Source organism: Jatropha curcas, chromosome 10 (genome assembly GCF_041381405.1).
Source record: "Jatropha curcas cultivar XTBG-Jc1 chromosome 10, XTBG_Jcur_1.0, whole genome shotgun sequence".
In the NCBI taxonomy this organism is placed as follows: Eukaryota; Viridiplantae; Streptophyta; class Magnoliopsida; order Malpighiales; family Euphorbiaceae; genus Jatropha; species Jatropha curcas.
In genome coordinates this window covers 5,372,213-5,391,101 of record NC_143160.1, presented here as the reverse complement: position 1 = coordinate 5,391,101, position 18,889 = coordinate 5,372,213, and the positions used below count along the sequence as shown (strand labels likewise).

The following is an 18,889-nucleotide window of genomic DNA, read 5'->3' as shown; positions in this document are numbered from 1 at the left end:
TTTTAATTGGTTCATTTTCACGTTATATGCTATTTTACTTAATTGTATTTATCCGACGTGGGATTACTCACATACTCCAACACTGTGCCCACCCTAAAGTTGCATGGATGCAAGACATTACAAGTACACAATACACAATAATTTTTCAAAAAAAAGAAGTAAAATAATAATTAATATATTAGTCGTTATTTTACAATATCATTTATAATTTTAATATTTCTTTTTACTTCTTGCTAAAATCTATCAGCATACAATTATATTTGCGGTTTTTATTTTGTAAAATAATATATTATATAGTTTGCTACATAACTTGTTTATATCAGAATTTTATGTGTATGTATATTTCTATTTGAGTTTTATTTTCTATTTTATAGCAAACGCTAAATCTTATATTACATTTGATAATAAATTATATTTAATGGTGTAAAATAATTGTTAACTAAATAAATTAAAATATTTATTATAAAATAATTGAATATATTATATTTATAACACATCGGATATGTACCTTATAGTATAACGCAATTAATTAAAATTGAATTATTTTTATTTTTCAATTAATAAACTTAAAATTTTTCAAAACATTTATATTTCTTGCCATATTTAATATGCGGTTTGTCCAGTGAATAATATAATTTCTTCTTGTTAAACATTTTAGAATCTCCATGCATCCTAAAGGTTTAACGAGACACAAAGTGTCTGAATTCTGAAATTCACAGCTATTGCCTGTTGGAGTCGAAGTGACAGCTCAACTTCCAAATCAAAGAATCAAAACAATAAAAAATAAATAAAAAAAATATATAGAAGTACTAATGTTGAGTAGTCAATACATCTGAAATTAAAATTGAAAGACGAGTCAATATCACACATTTAATATGTTAAATGAAGGGGACGTGGATATATGTGTATTGTATATTTCTATGTATAGAAGGATTGAACAATGATACCAAAAATAAAAGTATGACTATATATTAATAATTCTTATTGAAAAATTTATTTGCTAAACAATGAAGAAAATACATGTCAAGGATAATTAAAATAACAAGATTGTGTTTAAGGGTCATAAACATAGCCATAAAATCTATGGAGAAAAAAAATTAGCAAGCCTCTCTTTTCCAACAATTTTTCATATAGCAATTAGTGTTTTAATTTTAATTAAAACACCATATCTTTTATTTATCTTGATTAGTCAAATAACAGTTGCCTTCGACAATAAATTTTTAAGTAGCTTTTTGATTGACTAAAACGCTAAACGCTATTTAAAAAGTTATTGGGTAACGTAGTATTTCAATTAGTTTTTAGAGGTTGGAATATTTTTTTGTGAAAAGTTAACTCATCTAACTTTTAGCTTTTCACGATTAGTGAAAATCTATTTAAACAATTAATAATTAAACGCTATTAAAACAGCTAACAGCTGCCAAAATAACTAATTTACGAATAAAATCAATGTTATACTAGTGTTTAGATTTTGAGAAAATGAATTATGAAATGTAACTCAAAAAAGGACTCACTTATACTCCGTGTATAGACATATTTATATACCAAACCAATCATAAATAATTAATTTAAATGATGGATTTTTGATATACACTGAGAAAAAAAGAATTAAAAAAATAATATTTTTTTTAAAAAAATTATTTTAACTAATCTAACGTATGAGACTATCCATACGATAGATGTAATTAAATAAATCTTATCTCACGACTCCCTTTAATATTTTGACGCAACACTAATTAAACATTGAAGTTATTAAGATGATCGATAACTATTAAAAAATTTAAATCAGCAAATTAAATTATACTTTTATTCAAACTTTATCTATAAAATAATGATTTTGAGCTGAACTTTCAAGAAATAAAGGAAAAAAAGAAAAAGAAAATTGGGAGGGGAAAGGAGAGGCTATTGTTGTTTTTGGAATATTGCTTGTGGGCCTCTTAAATCCAAAGAGTTTTCACATGACACGTACAAACCCCATGAACGTACACACAAGAAGCTTCAAATTCATGTAAAGTAAAGATTTCACAATAATAATAATAATATATAATAAACTTTGGCTTAATCACTCCTAAATTATTTAGATGTAGAGATAATAACCGCGTACTACTAGTCCAAAACTGATTGGTCCACGTTCCAAGATATTTCCTTGTCTTAATCATAGTCAACATCATTCTTTAATTTGTTTGTACTAATAAATAATAACAATAAGATAATTTGTAGCCACAAGTAATTAAGAGTCATTAGTGAGCTAAACACTCCAATCCAAGTGTGAACGTGCATGAATGACATGACTAATTCAAGCCAGATCACTTTGATTTTCTTTTTTATTTTTGTTGGAATTTAATTAGAAAATTCTAGAAATAAATTATTCTTCGTTTCAACAATAATAAAAAGAGATATGTTTGTTTGGAGTTTCTTAAGCAGGGCCGCCAAGTCAAGAACATGAACAGTTTGGTCATGTAGCTTTGGACCAGAATTTCCATATCTGTTGTTAATTAGTGTGAACCGACACTTTTATATGTCCCCATAACTTCCTTGTCGTTAACTTAGTTATTCTTTCAGTTGACTTTGGATCCCAAGTACATTTTTTTATTTCCATTTTTGAATTCGTGATTTTAGAGTTCAAATTTTTTTTTAATTATAATTTGGGTGGACTGATCTTATCGCCTGATGTGAAATTATATATTGATTGAAATAGTTTAAATTCAATGCATTGATTGAAATATTTACTTATATCTATATTCTTTGGTTGCAAGCTTGGACATCAATTCGTTTAACAGTCTTAATATGCCTTGAATGCAACAAGTTTCTTCCGTATACTAAACAATAATATGTAATTTCAGTCAAAAATAAGCAATATAATTCTCTCCTGTTTATAAATATAAACATAGTTGATTTGTCTATAATTATAAGTCAATTTAAGAATATTTATGGGTAATTAATATAGTTTTCTCAATTTTTTCTTATTTGTATTAAATATAATAATTATAGCTTCATAGTTTCTAATTTGTTTGAAAAAAAAAAAAAAAAAAAAAAAAAAGGAAGAGAGAAAGAAAAATCTAGCAATCCCCTGCATACCAAGTAACGTTGAATACAATGACATCCCCCGTTTCCCAAGTAACATGTCGCATTTTTATTAGCCCACGTTTCATAGTCGGCTTGTGGGCCCCACATAAGTATCATCAACTAGGATAAACTGTCCGTACAGTATCGGGATTCAAAGGAAGCAGCCTCTTGGCCAAAACTCTATGTACACATGTCATGTAGAACCACATCTGGCCGTTAACTCATCATTCCAAATTGCATCTCACGCCACGTGTCCAGAAAGATTTTTCAGATACTCCCCTACTATATTTGGACTAACTGAATCCTTTCTGTTTCATAAAACTTCAAACAAAACAAAACCGAAAGCATAGGAGTATACACACATCTGTTTTTCCTTCATCCTTTATTAATTTCTTCAAATGATTAATAGATTCAACCGGACCGATCGCCGGATTCTAACGTTTCCGGCAGTTCATCCTTGTGAAGGCATTTCTCCGGCTACCCTTTTGAGCTCTTTAATCTCTCTTTCACAAAACATATGCAATTACCAGTCAAAGTTTTTCTCTACACAAAGGAGAAATGCGCGCGAAGCCATTAGACAAATTGGCATATTTCTTATATTCTTCGAGGAAATTAGAGATCGTGAATTGATTCTTCCCGACTCAGTTGTTCTTTCCTTTTCTGAGCTCCATCTTACGTGTCAAAAAATCCAATTCTTATTAGAGGATTGCACGTGTGAAGGAGCAAAGCTATGGATTTTAATGAAGTCAGAATTTATTGCCACTCAATTTCGAGTTCTGGTTCGAGCTATTGCTACTGCACTTGATGTATTGCCATTGAATTTGATTGATGTAGGAGGTGAAGTGAAGGAATTAGTTGAATTAGTAGCAAGACAAGCTCGAAAAGCCAAATTCGAGCTAGACCCTGAAGATGAATGGGCTTCAAAACAAGTAGTTATGATTTTGAATTATTTTGAAAAAGGAATTGAGTGTGATTGCAGCTTTGTTAAGCGGGTTCTTGATTATTTAGAGATTAGAAGTTGGAGTGATTGTTTTAAGGAAATTAAGTTCTTAGAAGAAGAGATTATTTTTCAATGCTCAGATTGTGATGAAAAAGAAGTTCCATTTTTGAGTAGTTTATTAGGGTTAATGAGCTACTGCAGGGGTGTTATTTTCGAGAAATTGGATAATCGAATTACGGATCACATCGATATGAAATGCAACACGGAAACTCTTAGTTGCTTAAATCCAGAAGATTTTCGGTGCCCAATTTCACTTGAGATAATGACTGATCCTGTTACTGTATCAACAGGTCAGACTTACGATCGTTCTTCAATAGAAAAATGGTTTAAAGCAGGAAACATGCTGTGTCCCAAAACAGGGGAGAAGCTGAAGAATACAGAGCTAGTACCAAATACAACTCTGCGAAAGCTAATCCAACAGTTCTGCAACGACAACGGCATTTCATTAACTAAATCAGGAAACAGAAATCGCGATATAACAAGAACAATAATTCCAGGAAGTCCTGCAGCCGCAGAAGCTATGAAATTCCTCTCTAGATATCTTGCAAGAAGACTGGTTTTTGGGTCACGCGACGAAAAAAACAAGGCTGCTTATGAAATCAGATTACTTGCAAAATCAAACATATTCAACAGATGTTGTTTGATCGATGCAGGCACAATTCTACCTCTAATAAATCTTTTATCTTCTCGTCCAGATAACTCTATCCAAGAAAATGCCATTGGAGCTTTATTAAAGCTTTCCAAACATACTAATGGCAAGAAGCTAATAATTGATAGTGGAGGCTTAAAACCCATCATTGCAGTACTTATAAAGGGATTAAGCTATGAAGCGAAGCAAATAGCAGCTGCAACAATTTTTTACTTAGCTTCAATAAAAGGTCATCGAAAATTAATCGGTGAAACACCTGAAGCAATTCCAGCATTAGTGGAGCTAATTAAAGATAAGCCGACTAATGGAAAAAAGAATGCAGTTGCAGCTATTTTCGCGCTACTTCTCCATCCTGGAAATCACCAGAAGGTATTGGCATCTGGTATTATTCCATTACTTATAGATCTTCTTCGTTCTTCGGATAAAGATGAACTTATAGCTGATTCACTTGCAGTAATTGCAGCTTTAGCTGAAAGTAGTATTGATGGTTCATTAACAATATTACAAAATTCAGGTTTACTAATAATTTTGAAAATACTGCAATCTTTACCTTCTAGGGTTGGAAAAGAGTACTGTGTATCGATATTATTAGCTTTGTGTAAAAATGGAGGTGTTCAAGTGGTTGAAGTATTAGCGAAGGACTCTGCTCTTATGAGTTCATTATATTCACTCCTAACTGATGGAACTTCAAATGCCAGTAGCAAAGCCAGCTCTCTTATAAAGATTTTACATAAATTTCATGAAACAAGTTCTTCAGGAACTGTTGCTTCTGCTCAATGTGAACGGCAAGCTCATGTTCGGTGATTCTGTTCCTTTTTTTTTTTTTTTTTTAATTTTCTTCTGTAAATAGATTGTGAACTGTTATGCAATTAGCTCGGTTTTTGTAAGAGCTAACTGTGTCATATCATATATATTTTGAGTTTGTTGATTATATTTATATTATACGTTTGTAGTTGTATTCTTTTTTTTTATTACATTATACAAATAACATGTAATAAAATTGTGTGAGATGCAATTTTTGTTTCTTTATTTTTGTTTCTGTGTATGAGGTTACAAATTAGCAACACCTCACTATAACTAATGAAAAATAATGGTCGAAAAATTTGTGCAACCAAATAAATAAGGAGGAATTATTACTTGTCTAAACCGGATCTATAATCTTATTCGTGGATTAAACCATAAAAGTAAAAAAATTGTGTTAAATTGTTCCTTTTTTCTTAGGATGTTTGTCAAAAAATATCATTATTTTAACAAAAAATATTATTTTTATTGATTTAATGCATGATTGAGGCTAAAGACTCGGTTTAAGCGATGAGAATCCCAATAAAGAGTAGATTTCTCAGTTTGAGTGAATAAAAATGAAATTGGAAATAAATCAATTAGAGCTTTTGTCAATTTTATAAAAATATAAATGAACCTTTTAATTATACCAATACTGGAATTACTCCCTCTCAAAATAAAAAATAATGGAATTATCCAATAAATATTTACTTTAAATTTTTTTTTATTTTTATTTTTGTTACGAAGAGGAGAAAAGAAAAGAAACTAACAAAAAGGAAAAAGAAGTAAAAAATAAAAAAACAAAAAGTACACATCACGGTACTAAAAGGACGTCGTCGTTTGCTATTTCTTTCTTTTCAACCCGTTCATTATTCATAGTCATAAATAAAGTAAAATTCTCCTCCTTATTTCCGATTATTTCAACAAATCAATAAACAAAACCCCCAATCCCGCGAAGTTAGGGTTTCGCTCAGACCTCTCTCGAGCCAGATTCTCCCGTCATCAGGTAAATTCTGATCAACCTTTGGGAAACAGTGTTTCTCTATAAATTTCTAACTGCAACTTGTCTATAATTCACGCGGTCTTATATAATTGCAATAGCAGTAACTTCGTGTGAGAAGTGAATATGGCGACTGAACCGAAAGCAGCAACCGAGGACGTGAAGATGGACCTCTTCGAGGATGACGATGAATTTGAAGAGTTTGAGATTAACGAAGGTAAGTGATAACCGTGTATGCAATTTGATCTTTATTGCATGAGGTATTCGAGCTCGTTGATTTAAGTAATTTTCGAAATTAATTGGGTTAAGTGATTACCCTTTTCTTTTTTGTGTTGAGGTTTTGAAGAACTAAATTAAATTCGATGTCTACTGATAAATTCCACAAGATTGGTTCAAAGCATATATGATAAATTTAAAAGAAGTTATTTCTCTTTACATGATACACTTCTCATTGGTGAATGTAGTAATGCAGCTTACTCATTTTGGATCACTGTGTTACTATATATAGCTGATACCTAACTCCCTAGAAGTCCAAATAGGAATTCTTGTAATGAAATCATATCCGGGAAAGGATTTCTGGACTGTTGCAGCTAAAATTAGTTATGAAGATGGAGATTTAAAATTATTTATTTTCTAAGATATGGCTGTTCTCATGTTGATGGTTCAGGTAATTTAGCTGGTTGCAAAACTAGTTTAAGGAATGGAGTTGGTTAGGTTCTTAGTTGTAACTGTTGAAAGACGCACAATTATTGCAGCGTAATGTGACATGGGAAAGTATAATATGTAGGAATAATTATTAATATTGTGAAATTTTCTGGTGAATTCGCATAAATGGACTGAATATATATAGATATACTTTTGGAACCCTAAGACAACTGGTAAATAATGAGTCAGAAAGACATCTTTGAACATATTTTGCCGAGGTGTTCCCCTTGTAACTGTGCACAAATCATGCAGCAGAATCATCTACTAACTAAGAATGAGAAAACAGAGGGTTTTTTCTTGTTTGTATTATTGTATTTTGATAACACAACTGTGAGAACATTGTGTTATTTTGACACCAATCTAGTTGCTCTTTCCTTATTTTTTTTTTTTTTCTGCAATTTGTAACTGTCATCTTTTTTCTATTTCTGGTCATCTTAATCGTTTGAAACTGACCTTTCCTAGTCTTCCATATGATGTTTAATTTGTTGTGACTTGTGACTATTTTATGGATGATCCTATTGTTTGTTTCTAATGAAATGACAGAGTGGGAGGACAAGGAGGAAGGGAAAGAGGTGACACAACAGTGGGAAGATGATTGGGATGATGATGATGTCAATGATGACTTCTCACTGCAGCTGAGGAGAGAATTGGAGAAGAGCACTGAGAAAAACTGAGTTTTTATTGATAACTGTCTGTCACTATTGCTATATGTAATATCAGTTAGTGTTGAGCTCCAGGTGGATTTTCATGTGCTTATCATGGAGAAGAATGTGTGAGATTAGAAGTTCAATTCAAACTTTAATCTCTGGAACCTAGTTGTTGTCGTTTCTGCGGTTAAAGTTTAAGTTTACTTGCTAATGATTTTTTTTCTTAAACGGTTTGCTTTTCTGACTATGCAAAAAATATCCCTCCATTTATTTCTAAGTTGTATTTAGACTTGCTGCTAGATTGTGTATAGGTGTATTCATTGTTGCAATTGAGCGTCCATATTCTTGCAACTAGAATAGTGATTCACTGTTTATGCAATTGTGCATTTCAAGATTTTTGTTCCTTTGGCTTACCATTATTATTGTCGATAAAAATTTAGGAATAATTCTTATGGATCAATGAATTACGAAACCTTCTTCGTACGGTAGAAGGCTACATACTTTAGACCGATGGGATTACTGCTAATCTTGACTAAAAAATCTATTATTGACATTTGGCTATATTAGAACTAAAACTGTCCCTTGGTTTTTGAGATTATCAGATGTAGACAACGTGTGTATCTTTATTTAATTTAAGCTATGAAATGGAAAGTGACCCTTCGCTTTTTTAAATTAATTTACCTTTACCTCCGACAATCAATCAATCAATCTTTCACTCTCCATCAATAGGGGCTATGTTTGGTTGCCTCCCTATTGCACTTCTTAGTTAGGAAATTATGTTTCTTTTACTTGAAGCAGAGAACAGATTTCATGAACTTCAAGAATTTTGTCCCATGGTAGCTGTTCTGAATCATATTCTTAAATCATGAGAAATCCTAGATTTGTATGTCACCATATTCCTAAAAATCCAACAATATTATTACCAAAAACAGGTAATAGACTGCTAATACAATAATACTGTGTAAAAGCATCATAAAGTATCATCCTTTCTGGACAGTATACATAAAGTTGAAGAAGAAGCAAGACAAGAAAACATAAATGGTCCCTCAACAGTGGGATAGATTTGTCCAAGACCATATCTGCTCTGTTTCTATAACGTCATGTTTCTAAAAATTGAAACGATCACAACTAGCAGAACTAGTAATTAATCTAAAATTTGTTGAAAAATAAGAAGACAGAAGGCAAAATTGAAGGCTTGGCATTCACCAGAATTGCATCTACAGGAACTACAAGCAGGCTGACATGGGTAATTAATATACACAGACTGAAACAAAACCCAATTGCTGTTATGTTAATTCCATCTCAACAGCAATAGAAACGCTTGTCTCTGGAGGATTAATGTCGGTTCTGCATACTGGACAAATAGGAGCCATCACTAACCACGAATCTATGCATTGACTATGAAAGCTGTGATTGCAATTTGGCAATAATCTGCATTTATCACCTACATTGAAATTCCCTAAGCAAATAACACATTCCACAGGGCTACTTTCTCCTTTCTCTGCAACCTTGTAATCAAAACATGGAAGATTCTTCAAGTCTTCCTTTGAAATCTTTTTGCTTCCATTGTTACTTGTAAGTCCTGGAACCATAATCTGACCATTCTCATACCCACTCCTAAAAGCTCTACCAACTATATAAATATGAATTACTACCAAAATGATTATACCCACAAATAGTAGTATCACAGATACTAGAATCTCCATCATCATAATCTGTATTTACAAAACCCTAGAAAGAACCAATCCAAGAATTCACAAAAGAAATACCTCAACAACCACAAGCTGTGCAAAAGATCTGATACTCATATGTCAACTTAAATTGGTAGAGAACTTCTATTTGTTTCAAGGTTTTCAAGAAAAGAGAGAAGAAAAAGAAGCAATCTTTAGGAAAGATAAAGAATCGTACTTACATGTGTTATATTGAAGATGGAGTTTGGTGGGCAAACCAGAAGCTGAAAATGGTATCTTGTTACAAGTGGGGCCTTTGTTGTTTTCTTCTGTTGCTAAATTTGAGGGAGCATCTACAGCTTACTAATGACACTATATTTCATTACAAACAGAGACCAAAATTTAGTTTTTAAGCCATTCCAATATATATATATACATACATAGCAGACATATCAATTTCCTCTGCCACCTATTTATCTTATTGTGGTAGATATTTAATATCTCACTCCAAGAAGAAAAATTCTAAGCGGGTTCTAGATTCCAATCATCAAAGGAGATGATTGCGGTTGTTTATTATTCTAAGAAGCCTGGATTTAAAGTTATAGTCTTTTTCTTTGCAATCAGTTAATTGAAAATTTAAGCTATTTTTCAATCATTAGCATGTAATCTGACTTGAAAACTGAAGGATAGACGTGTTTTTTTTCCTTTCCTTTTCTTTTATTAATATTTTTATTAGAGAAATACGCTTATTCAACATCATTCATTACTTCCTTTCTTGTATTTCAACAAAAAAAAAAATGTCAATATCCCGCTAAATTTTGTAACTTTTCCATAGGATTGATATATAAGGAAACAGTTGGAGAAAGAAACCTAACCTAGTCTACTTGACGGCCTTAAAATGCATCAGGACCATCCATTTTTCATATAGACAGATGCTGCGTATTTGGACGGGTAAGATAATTGGAAGCTCCCAGAGTACATTTAACCTCGGATTGTTTATTCAAATTTAGTAATGGAAAGAAGTTCATCAATCATTGGAGTTGTTTTCTACTTTTCTTAGACTACACCATAAGCATTTTCCATCCTACAAACAAGCTATAACAAAACTCTTTTAGCTCTGAACCCATATATACAAATTCAATTATGATTTATAAAACCAACAGCGGTTCATTAAATCAACAAAAATAAACTGTATTTTTTTATGAACTTTTATCGAATATTAAAAATTTAAAACCTTCAGTTATTAAAAAAAATACATAATGCAATAAAAAAAATAAGATAACTAGTAACTTTATGCTTTTTGGTTTGACATAATTCTTCATAATATTTGATTCCTGCAGAAGATTCAAAAAGAAAAGTGAGAAAAACATCATCCAATAATTCAAATGATACCTTCTAGCTCCCAATTTTTTATCCACACCTTGCTATCAAAATGATTATGTCATGACACCTACATCTATTAATTAATTAACTGAATAATTAGTATTTATGTATGATATTTACATTAAAAAAAATTAATAATTTGTTTGTATTTCTTCATTTACCCAACTCATATGCAAGCAAAACAGTGATAGATTCCTTGGTGGGTGGAGGAGATAATAGTTTTCCAAACTCATCCGCAGCGGACTTTCCACTCAAACGCAACAACAATGCCGCATAAATTTTTCGTGTTGGAGCGGCGGTAATGGAATCAGTACTCAACCGTTCTCTTCTAGTGATTTATAATTATTTTCTTACTCAACAATTTCAAGAATCAAGCTGTAGCAGTTTGTTTGGCGTTTTATTAGATAGCAAGAAAGAGAAAAAAAGAAAGGGATGAAATAACGTAAGTTACGTACTCTGTTATTATCAATCTCTCGTTACAAAAAGATTATTTGAAATGATCAATGAATCATGATTAATTAATGTACAAGTTTTGTTTTAGATTTTTTAGCTTGTTAAAGGTATTTCTTTACGTCTTAAATGACAAGATTATTTGAAATGATTATAAAATTTTTTAGTCTTGATTTGATATCAGAGTTGGTAATTTTACTCGGCTCGTCCAAATTTAATTTTGATGGGATCGGGTCAGGTTTAGATTCAAAAACTTTAATATCATTATCAATTACCCATTTAATTAGTAACCTAAAAATATTTAAAATAATTCTATATATATAATTACAATTAGTACTATATTTATATTATTTTTTCTATTAAAGTTGAAATAGAAATGGTGGGACAATTCCTAAAGGGCCAGTGACCAGAATTAAGCGGGCCCATTCATTAAGGGCCGAGATATAAACCCAAGTGTTTTTTGTTCTCATGGGCTTCTCTGTTGAAACCGTTTTGCTAAACCAATTCTAAATTAGGTTCACTGCAGATTGGTACTCAGATAAAAATGCACTACGTTTCATTTGGGTGACTATACTAATATATATTTTCATTCTATGGCATAACACTCTGAAATCCTTTTGATCATAGAAACAACAGTAAAAGTCATTGAGATAGATTAATAATTTTATAAAATAAAAAATTTGAGTTTAACTTTCGTATAATGACAAAGTTAATTCACTTTTAATCCTAAGATTATAGATTTGAATAACAAAATATGTCTGCTTTAAGCTACGTACTAAAGTATCTAACAAGATAACAGTAGTTAGTTGGAGAAAATGATCAGCCACATTAGGACCGATTCTGTTCACAGCACAAATATAGGATTGTTTGAACACTGAATTATCCTTAAAAAAAAAAAAATACAAAATTTACTATTAAATATGCTATTTTATTTGATTGTATGAAATAATGTCGGAGACTAATGTTTTGGATAAGAATGAAAAGTCGACTTCTCAGAGGAAATTAATGCAGGGAACTGGCCGATATGACCAGAGGTTGATCGAAAATTAAGGATCTGATAAATATGCATGAAAACCAGTGTGAGGGTTGCGTGCATGCATGGCAACTGTCAAGCACACGTAATAAATAGAGAAGGGGAGAGAGAGTGAAACCTAAACCGAACTAACCAACCATCGCCAACACCGTTCAGCCAAGTCCTTGTTTTTAATTATTTATATAACAGATTTATTACATTTCTTCTTCTACTTTCTTTTCTTTGTCTGCTTCTTGTTCTTACAAAATCAGAAGAAGGGGGTTTTTATATTTTGTTTTTGCATTTGTCAAGAAGAGGGTTCTTGCTTAATAAGTAATTATTCCCAGATCAAAAGCTGCAAATTAAGTAAAGATGACAGACACTGCAACTGTTAGAACCGTTATAGGCATCATCGGTTAGTCTTGCAAAGCAAAACCCTAATCGTCATGTTATTATTTTATACATTGTTTATATTGTTAATATTTCATTTCTTTTTACAGGAAATATTATATCTTTCTGCTTATTTCTTTCTCCCATGTAAGTCTTCTTAATCTCTTGCTCTTAAGGCTTAAATAAATTCTGTAGTTAATAATTGTGGATTTCTGAAATTCAATATATAGTTTTTTTTTTTTTTTTTAATGTAAAATCTAGTTTCTACTATAATAATGATAAACACATGCATTGCAATTTACAGACCGACGATGAAGAAGATATTAAAGCAAAAGGCAGTACAAGAATTCAAGCCAGACCCATATCTAGCAACAGTACTCAACTGTGCAATGTGGACTTTCTATGGCTTACCTTATGTCAAAGAAGATAGCATTTTGGTATCCACAATCAACGCTATTGGTTTAGTCATAGAATTCATCTATGTCGCCATCTGCTTCATCTTTTCTCCTAATAAGAAACGAGTATATTTATATACACTCACTGTGTATCTATACGTTGATTCATACTGTCTTCAATCTATATAGAAACAGATTTTTTATACATCTTATTTTTGTTGAATTTCCAGAGTAAGATTGCTCTTGTACTGGCTGTTGAAGTACTTATTATGATTGCTGTTGTTATGATCTCCATGGTCCTATTTAGTTCTCCCAAGACAAGAGCTACATTTGTTGGGATTTTGTGTATTATCCTCAATATTCTTATGTACGTTTCTCCATTGACTGTCATGGTATGTGTTAATCAATTAATGTTTGTTTCTTTTTCTTTAATTTAATCTATACATTTATATTATTTGATGTTTTTTTTTTTTTTTTCTTATTACAGAAATTGGTGATCAAGACAAAAAGCGTCAAGTACATGCCGCTCATGCTCTCTCTTGCTAATTTAGCTAATGGAATAATTTGGGTGATCTATGCACTACTTAGATTCGATATCAACATTGTGGTAAGATTTTATACATTTCTTTTATTTTATTTTATTTTCTCTTTTATTAATTAATTTAATTAACTTGATCTTTTTTTTTTTTTTTTTTTTATAGCTTCCCAATGGTTTGGGAGTAATATCAGGAGTAATACAGATTATACTGTACGCAACGTATTACAGAACGACTCGATGGGACAATGATGATGAATATCATACTGCAAATGGTAGTTCTGAGGTTCAAATGGCATCTAGGGTTTAATTTCTTTTTTTTTTTTTTTTTATTAATTTAACCATTGAATTATGCGCTGTTATGAACATATCTCAGGATGAATAAAAGAAAAGAATTCACATAGCCGACTCTGACTGGCTTCTAGTTTAAAATTGAAACTCAGTTAGCTGATGTATTGAGTGACATTAAGTCCCAACTTGCAGTGAAAGGAAATTCAGATGTCTCTCTCATTTCTTCATTCAAATTTCAGACATAAATAAGAATAAGACAACAATTGTATAATTGGGCAAAGTACACCATCTTATCTTAATAATGGTAGTAATAAATAATATCATCCAATTTGAATGGTGATGTTGGAGAAGAGGTGGTCATGCCAGTTGATTACATTGGCAAGCCAAATAAATACACATCTCAAAACCCCAAAAAAATATTTAAGAAATACAGTAACAAAAGAAAAGATTTACAACATCCAATACAGTGAGATTTGATACAGCTTCCAATCCCATATCCACCACCATCCATTCTTCACCATTTTATATTCCAAATTTGCTTTACCTTCTTGCTAATTACAAATTCAATCACCACAGATCAAAACAATCATATTCTAGCTGTTCATATATATATATATATATATATATATATATATATATATATGCCCAGAGGAAGAAAATTTTCATGGTCCTCGATACCTTCGGAAACACAGACAACCGGTCTGTTGATCGGCAGGGATCATACCCCCACCTTTCGAAATGTCAATGGCCTCTAGCATGGAAACAACTTCATCCATTTCAGGGCGCTTGTCCGGATTAGCATCCCAGCATCGCTTCATTACATTCGCTAAAGAGCTTGGGCAACACCTTGGTATCTCTGGTCTCAAATTCTGCAGCATATGAAAATGATTAACCAAGAAATTATGGACTTAATATATTACTCTTTCTGTTTTATTTGAATAAAACCCGTGTTGCAAGAAGAATTGTTAGTATAGAAAAAAGAAGATACTACCTGTCGGACAACGGCTGAAGTGATTTCTGAGAAACTAAGGTCAGGATATGGCATGTCACAACAGTATATCTCCCATAGACAGATGCCAAAACTATACACATCACATTTCCTATTATATGGATTGCCATTGAGAACCTGTAAGTCCAAGAATCATAATTACAGACAGGACAAAACTATATGTCTTTTTATTGCACAAAACATGACGAAAGATGAAGGGGCAGAAAAACAGAGGTTCTTTCAGTTGCAACAATGTTTTGCTCCATGAGAGAGGCACTGACATCAGAATACACATCTTTCACGCACGAAAATCGTTTCTATTGATTTTGGTTTAAAAGAAATATAAAAGTACTACATAATGAACTGTATACCTCAGGAGCCATATAGCCAAGTGTTCCTGTCTCCCCAGTCATGTCATTGGGATTTGAAGCCTCAACTCGAGCAACTCCAAAGTCTGCAATTTTTACAGTGCGATTCTTGTTCAATAGCATGTTTTCTGTCTTTACATCTCTGTGAACAATCTTCTGCGAGTGAAGGTAACTTAACCTACAACACATGATCAATGTGCATTCCTAATGCTTGATTAGTCGAGTAACAACTAACAAGCTAGAAATTACTCTTAAACTGCCAAAATGCAATACAGTGAAAGTAGAATTAAACACAGTTAACAAAATGGATACAACTGCTGCGTACCCTCTAGCAAGATCAAGAGCCAACTCAACAACTACTTTGAACGCTAGCTTTCTTCTTCTGTTCTTTATAAGGTAAGATTTTAGGGCACCTCCAGGAAGATACTCCACAACAACACAGCAAATATTACTTGGCATGCCAATGTGGCCAGTTTCAGTTTGTATCTGCAGCTCTGATGAGCCCATGGTTGCCCCAATAAACTGGATGAGAAAGACCAGAGTCAGCATCGATGAATAATCCCCAAGAAGCCTAATTACTTCATTTAAGTAACAATAATGAACAACATATTTCATTTACAAGAAATGAGCCAAGCTCAAGAGTCATAAATCCCCACATGAATTCAATATCTTCTCTAGTTTGCATAGCCTCTTTACTGAAATCTAAATACTTGCAATATCCAAATGGCAGTTAAGCCAATTTCAGCAATTCACAACAGAAAATTTATAACATTTAAGAGCACTAACAATTGCCTTTACAAAACCATAGGAGCCAAGAAAAAGTCCAAACTTTATAAAAGTTAAAAGTAGGCTTGGACAGCAAATAAAATCAGCCTAATAATTGAAAGACTGACATGTGTTGAACTCAAAATAAAACACAAGGGAAAATAAAATTGGGTTTGTTTCTTTTACAAATGTCGCATAATGATTTAGGAAAAGGAAGCAACTGATCAAACTTTATAGGAGAGTTGAGCAAACACGTGAAAGCAAAATTATTGATGATGTTGAAATACTGGGAATTAGTTGCAAATTTTAAGACACCAAAAACTCCTGTAGATCTTTTGATTCCATGAGGAATTATTGTAATCAAATGTGAAACCATTCATCCACAAAGCAAGTACTTTGTGGCCTAAGCAGTAGAACTCAATCTCTAAATCCTAACATCCAAATGTCAAAAATGTTAATCTACGGAGCTAAATTGCTGAACAAATAGTATATGAAAGTAAAACCAATAGAAAATGATAAATCCTTTGCTGAAGCAATGCTGAAATGGGTAAGCCAAAGGGCAAGCTAAATTAGTGGCCTACAGATTATAATTTGACGAAAAAACAGAAAGTTGTATTCTAATTATGGGGTAAGAATTTTAAGAAAAAGGACATTGAAAAAGGGAAAAGAGAAAGAAAGGACCAAAATGATAAACTTATACCCAATAGTAAACAGTAAAAGACTACATCAAAAGAAGTTTTCTTCAAGAGTAAAGTCTAAGTTACAAGATGCCTTTATAAGGTACCATGACTGCCACAAACTTCCCCATCCCTTTCTCAGTAAGGAGAGATTACAGATATAATAAAAAATCTCCAATTAGCACACTCCACAACTTAAGCACAAAGCTAGCTTATGGGGCCCCCTAACCACAAGAAGAGGAGAGAGAGAGAGAGAGAGAGAGAGAGAGAGAGAGAGAGAGAGAGCAGTTAACTGGGCTTAAATTTGTCAATAGCAAATGTGTAGCTCAGTAAAAACTTATAAAAAATAATTTTAGTAACATTAGGATGATCAAGTTTATGCCAAATTCTGTCCCTACATAAATAGAAGAGAGAAATTGCAGAGGTAAAAAAGTGACCTTAGTAACATTAGGATGATCAAGTTTATGCCAAACAGCAACTTCTTTTATAAAAGCTGCTCTTAGCGAGGCAATCTCAGCTTCTGTCCTCTGGCCCTCTTCGCCCCAGTCAAGCAACTTAACTAACGATCAATAAAGACAAAAATAATGTTAGCAAAACCAGAATGAATACAACCATCATTTGTATCAGAAGCAACCGACTATTGACCCTTTACAGTGAAGCAACTGAAAAGTTAAAAAAAAAAAAATTAAAAAAGTTAAGAATTAAAGATATGGATGAGTACAAAAATAAAATACAAATCAATAATTAAAAAAATGATGAATTGGGATCATGCTTTCCTGCTTCCAGGCCTATTTTGCATTTTTCTTTTCTGCGTTGAGACGACATTAACTACCAGCTGGGATCACATGAAAGTTCATAAATCCAATATGATCACCGAGTTATTGGTATAACCAGCAACTTCAACCCAAACCCGTGTAAGAGTCACGGATTCCATAAGGGTACACTTATCACGCTCAATGACTAACATCCTCATAAAAGTTAATGCAACAAAAATCCAGAATTTCACAGAGGAGTTTTCATTGTAATTATTTGGCTAAAACTAAGGACAATACATCACTTGTTTAATTGAATTATGATATGACATGAAACAATGAAACTCAACCTAAAAGTGATCCACTTGATCCTATTTAAAACGGACCAAATTAAAGTAACTGTTAGCAAAAGAAAAGGAAATTAAAAAGAAACATTTTTTTCCATTATACAAAAATAATATACTGATATTTAGCAAGAACATCACACATTCTCCATGGCTAACCAACACATGATGGAGTTAATTAAAATAGCTAAAAACTACAAAAAAAAAAAAACTCTTTTTTTTTGTCAAAAATGGCAAATGGGTATTCATCAACTCAACTAAAATTAATTCTGAAACTCCCAATAATACATATGTTTTTCAAAAAAAAAAGGGGGGGGGGGGGGGGGTGGAGATGGGATTTGACAGAATCGCGTACTGAAGAACAAACTAACTGAAAACATTGTATCTGCATAAAGCTAAATCCCTAAAACGAAATTTAAAAATGACAAATGAGAGACTCACCGGCAACATCCTGGCCATCATAAATGCCACGGTGAACGATGCCAAAGGAACCACGTGCAATTACACTCTTGATAATGAGCTTAGAGGGGTCGATCTCCCATTCCTGCCTAACCTTCTTGAAAGTAGCCGCACTAGTCCTGATGGTGGTCACGGCAGTATCGTCTACGGCAGCATGAGCAGTGAGATTACCATCATCAGCTTTCTTGTTCTTGTCCATAGTCCATACCTTATTAAGATGCCTCTCCAATTGCTCATCTAAACTCTTTAGATCAATCTGATCCGCTCTTACAAAACCATCACTGTTTTCTTTCATTTTTGCAAAACCCTTTTCAATTTGACTTCTTGTTGAAAAGGGAAGAAAGAAAGAAGTAATACAAAAGAAAGAAAGATGAGAACTTTAATTTTGTTTGAAGAGGTACCAGAAACCAAAACTAATTAACAAGGGTAAAAGAAGAAGAAGGAAGGGAACATGGGTTTGTTGTGTATTTAGGGAGGGTGAGTGTGGAGTTCTTCTTCTCTCCAGCTGCAATAGGCCATGTGGGCACATGCAATTGCCTCCTCTTCACAACGTGTAGCTGTTTCTG

General features: G+C 32.3%; 4 protein-coding genes across 6 annotated transcripts; 3 read left to right on the top strand and 1 right to left on the bottom strand.

Moving 5' to 3' along the window:
• Positions 1 to 3,390: 3,390 nt before the first annotated feature.
• On the top strand, positions 3,391 to 5,741 carry LOC105640403 (U-box domain-containing protein 18). Its single transcript, XM_012224702.4, has one exon. The coding sequence runs from the start codon at positions 3,462 to 3,464 to the stop codon at positions 5,514 to 5,516; it is 2,055 nt and encodes a 684-aa protein (XP_012080092.1). The 5' UTR covers positions 3,391 to 3,461; the 3' UTR covers positions 5,517 to 5,741.
• Positions 5,742 to 6,338: 597 nt separating this feature from the next.
• LOC105640402 (protein DELETION OF SUV3 SUPPRESSOR 1(I)) lies at positions 6,339 to 8,072 on the top strand. 2 transcript variants are annotated; one of them, XM_012224699.4, is made up of 3 exons: positions 6,339 to 6,498; positions 6,597 to 6,709; positions 7,741 to 8,072. In XM_012224699.4, the coding sequence occupies exons 2-3, from the start codon at positions 6,619 to 6,621 to the stop codon at positions 7,869 to 7,871; spliced, it is 222 nt and encodes a 73-aa protein (XP_012080089.1). In that variant the 5' UTR covers positions 6,339 to 6,498; positions 6,597 to 6,618; the 3' UTR covers positions 7,872 to 8,072. The 2 variants fall into 2 exon arrangements, with proteins under 2 accessions (XP_012080089.1, XP_012080091.1); XM_012224701.4 differs by having other exon boundaries at positions 6,345 to 6,498; positions 6,594 to 6,709.
• A 4,438-nt stretch (positions 8,073 to 12,510) lies between these two features.
• ATVEX1 (Nodulin MtN3 family protein) lies at positions 12,511 to 14,197 on the top strand. 2 transcript variants are annotated; one of them, XM_012225143.4, is made up of 6 exons: positions 12,511 to 12,774; positions 12,860 to 12,896; positions 13,054 to 13,186; positions 13,375 to 13,536; positions 13,632 to 13,751; positions 13,846 to 14,197. In XM_012225143.4, the coding sequence occupies exons 1-6, from the start codon at positions 12,732 to 12,734 to the stop codon at positions 13,987 to 13,989; spliced, it is 639 nt and encodes a 212-aa protein (XP_012080533.1). In that variant the 5' UTR covers positions 12,511 to 12,731; the 3' UTR covers positions 13,990 to 14,197. The 2 variants fall into 2 exon arrangements, with proteins under 2 accessions (XP_012080533.1, XP_020537596.1); XM_020681937.3 differs by having other exon boundaries at positions 12,512 to 12,774; positions 13,054 to 13,270.
• Positions 14,198 to 14,233: 36 nt separating this feature from the next.
• On the bottom strand, positions 14,234 to 18,889 carry LOC105640401 (serine/threonine-protein kinase 52). The gene is made up of 6 exons (XM_012224698.4): positions 18,306 to 18,889; positions 17,206 to 17,327; positions 15,652 to 15,848; positions 15,330 to 15,504; positions 14,962 to 15,096; positions 14,234 to 14,839 (listed from the first exon to the last, which is right to left on the bottom strand). The coding sequence occupies exons 1-6, from the start codon at positions 18,616 to 18,618 to the stop codon at positions 14,633 to 14,635; spliced, it is 1,149 nt and encodes a 382-aa protein (XP_012080088.3). The 5' UTR covers positions 18,619 to 18,889; the 3' UTR covers positions 14,234 to 14,632.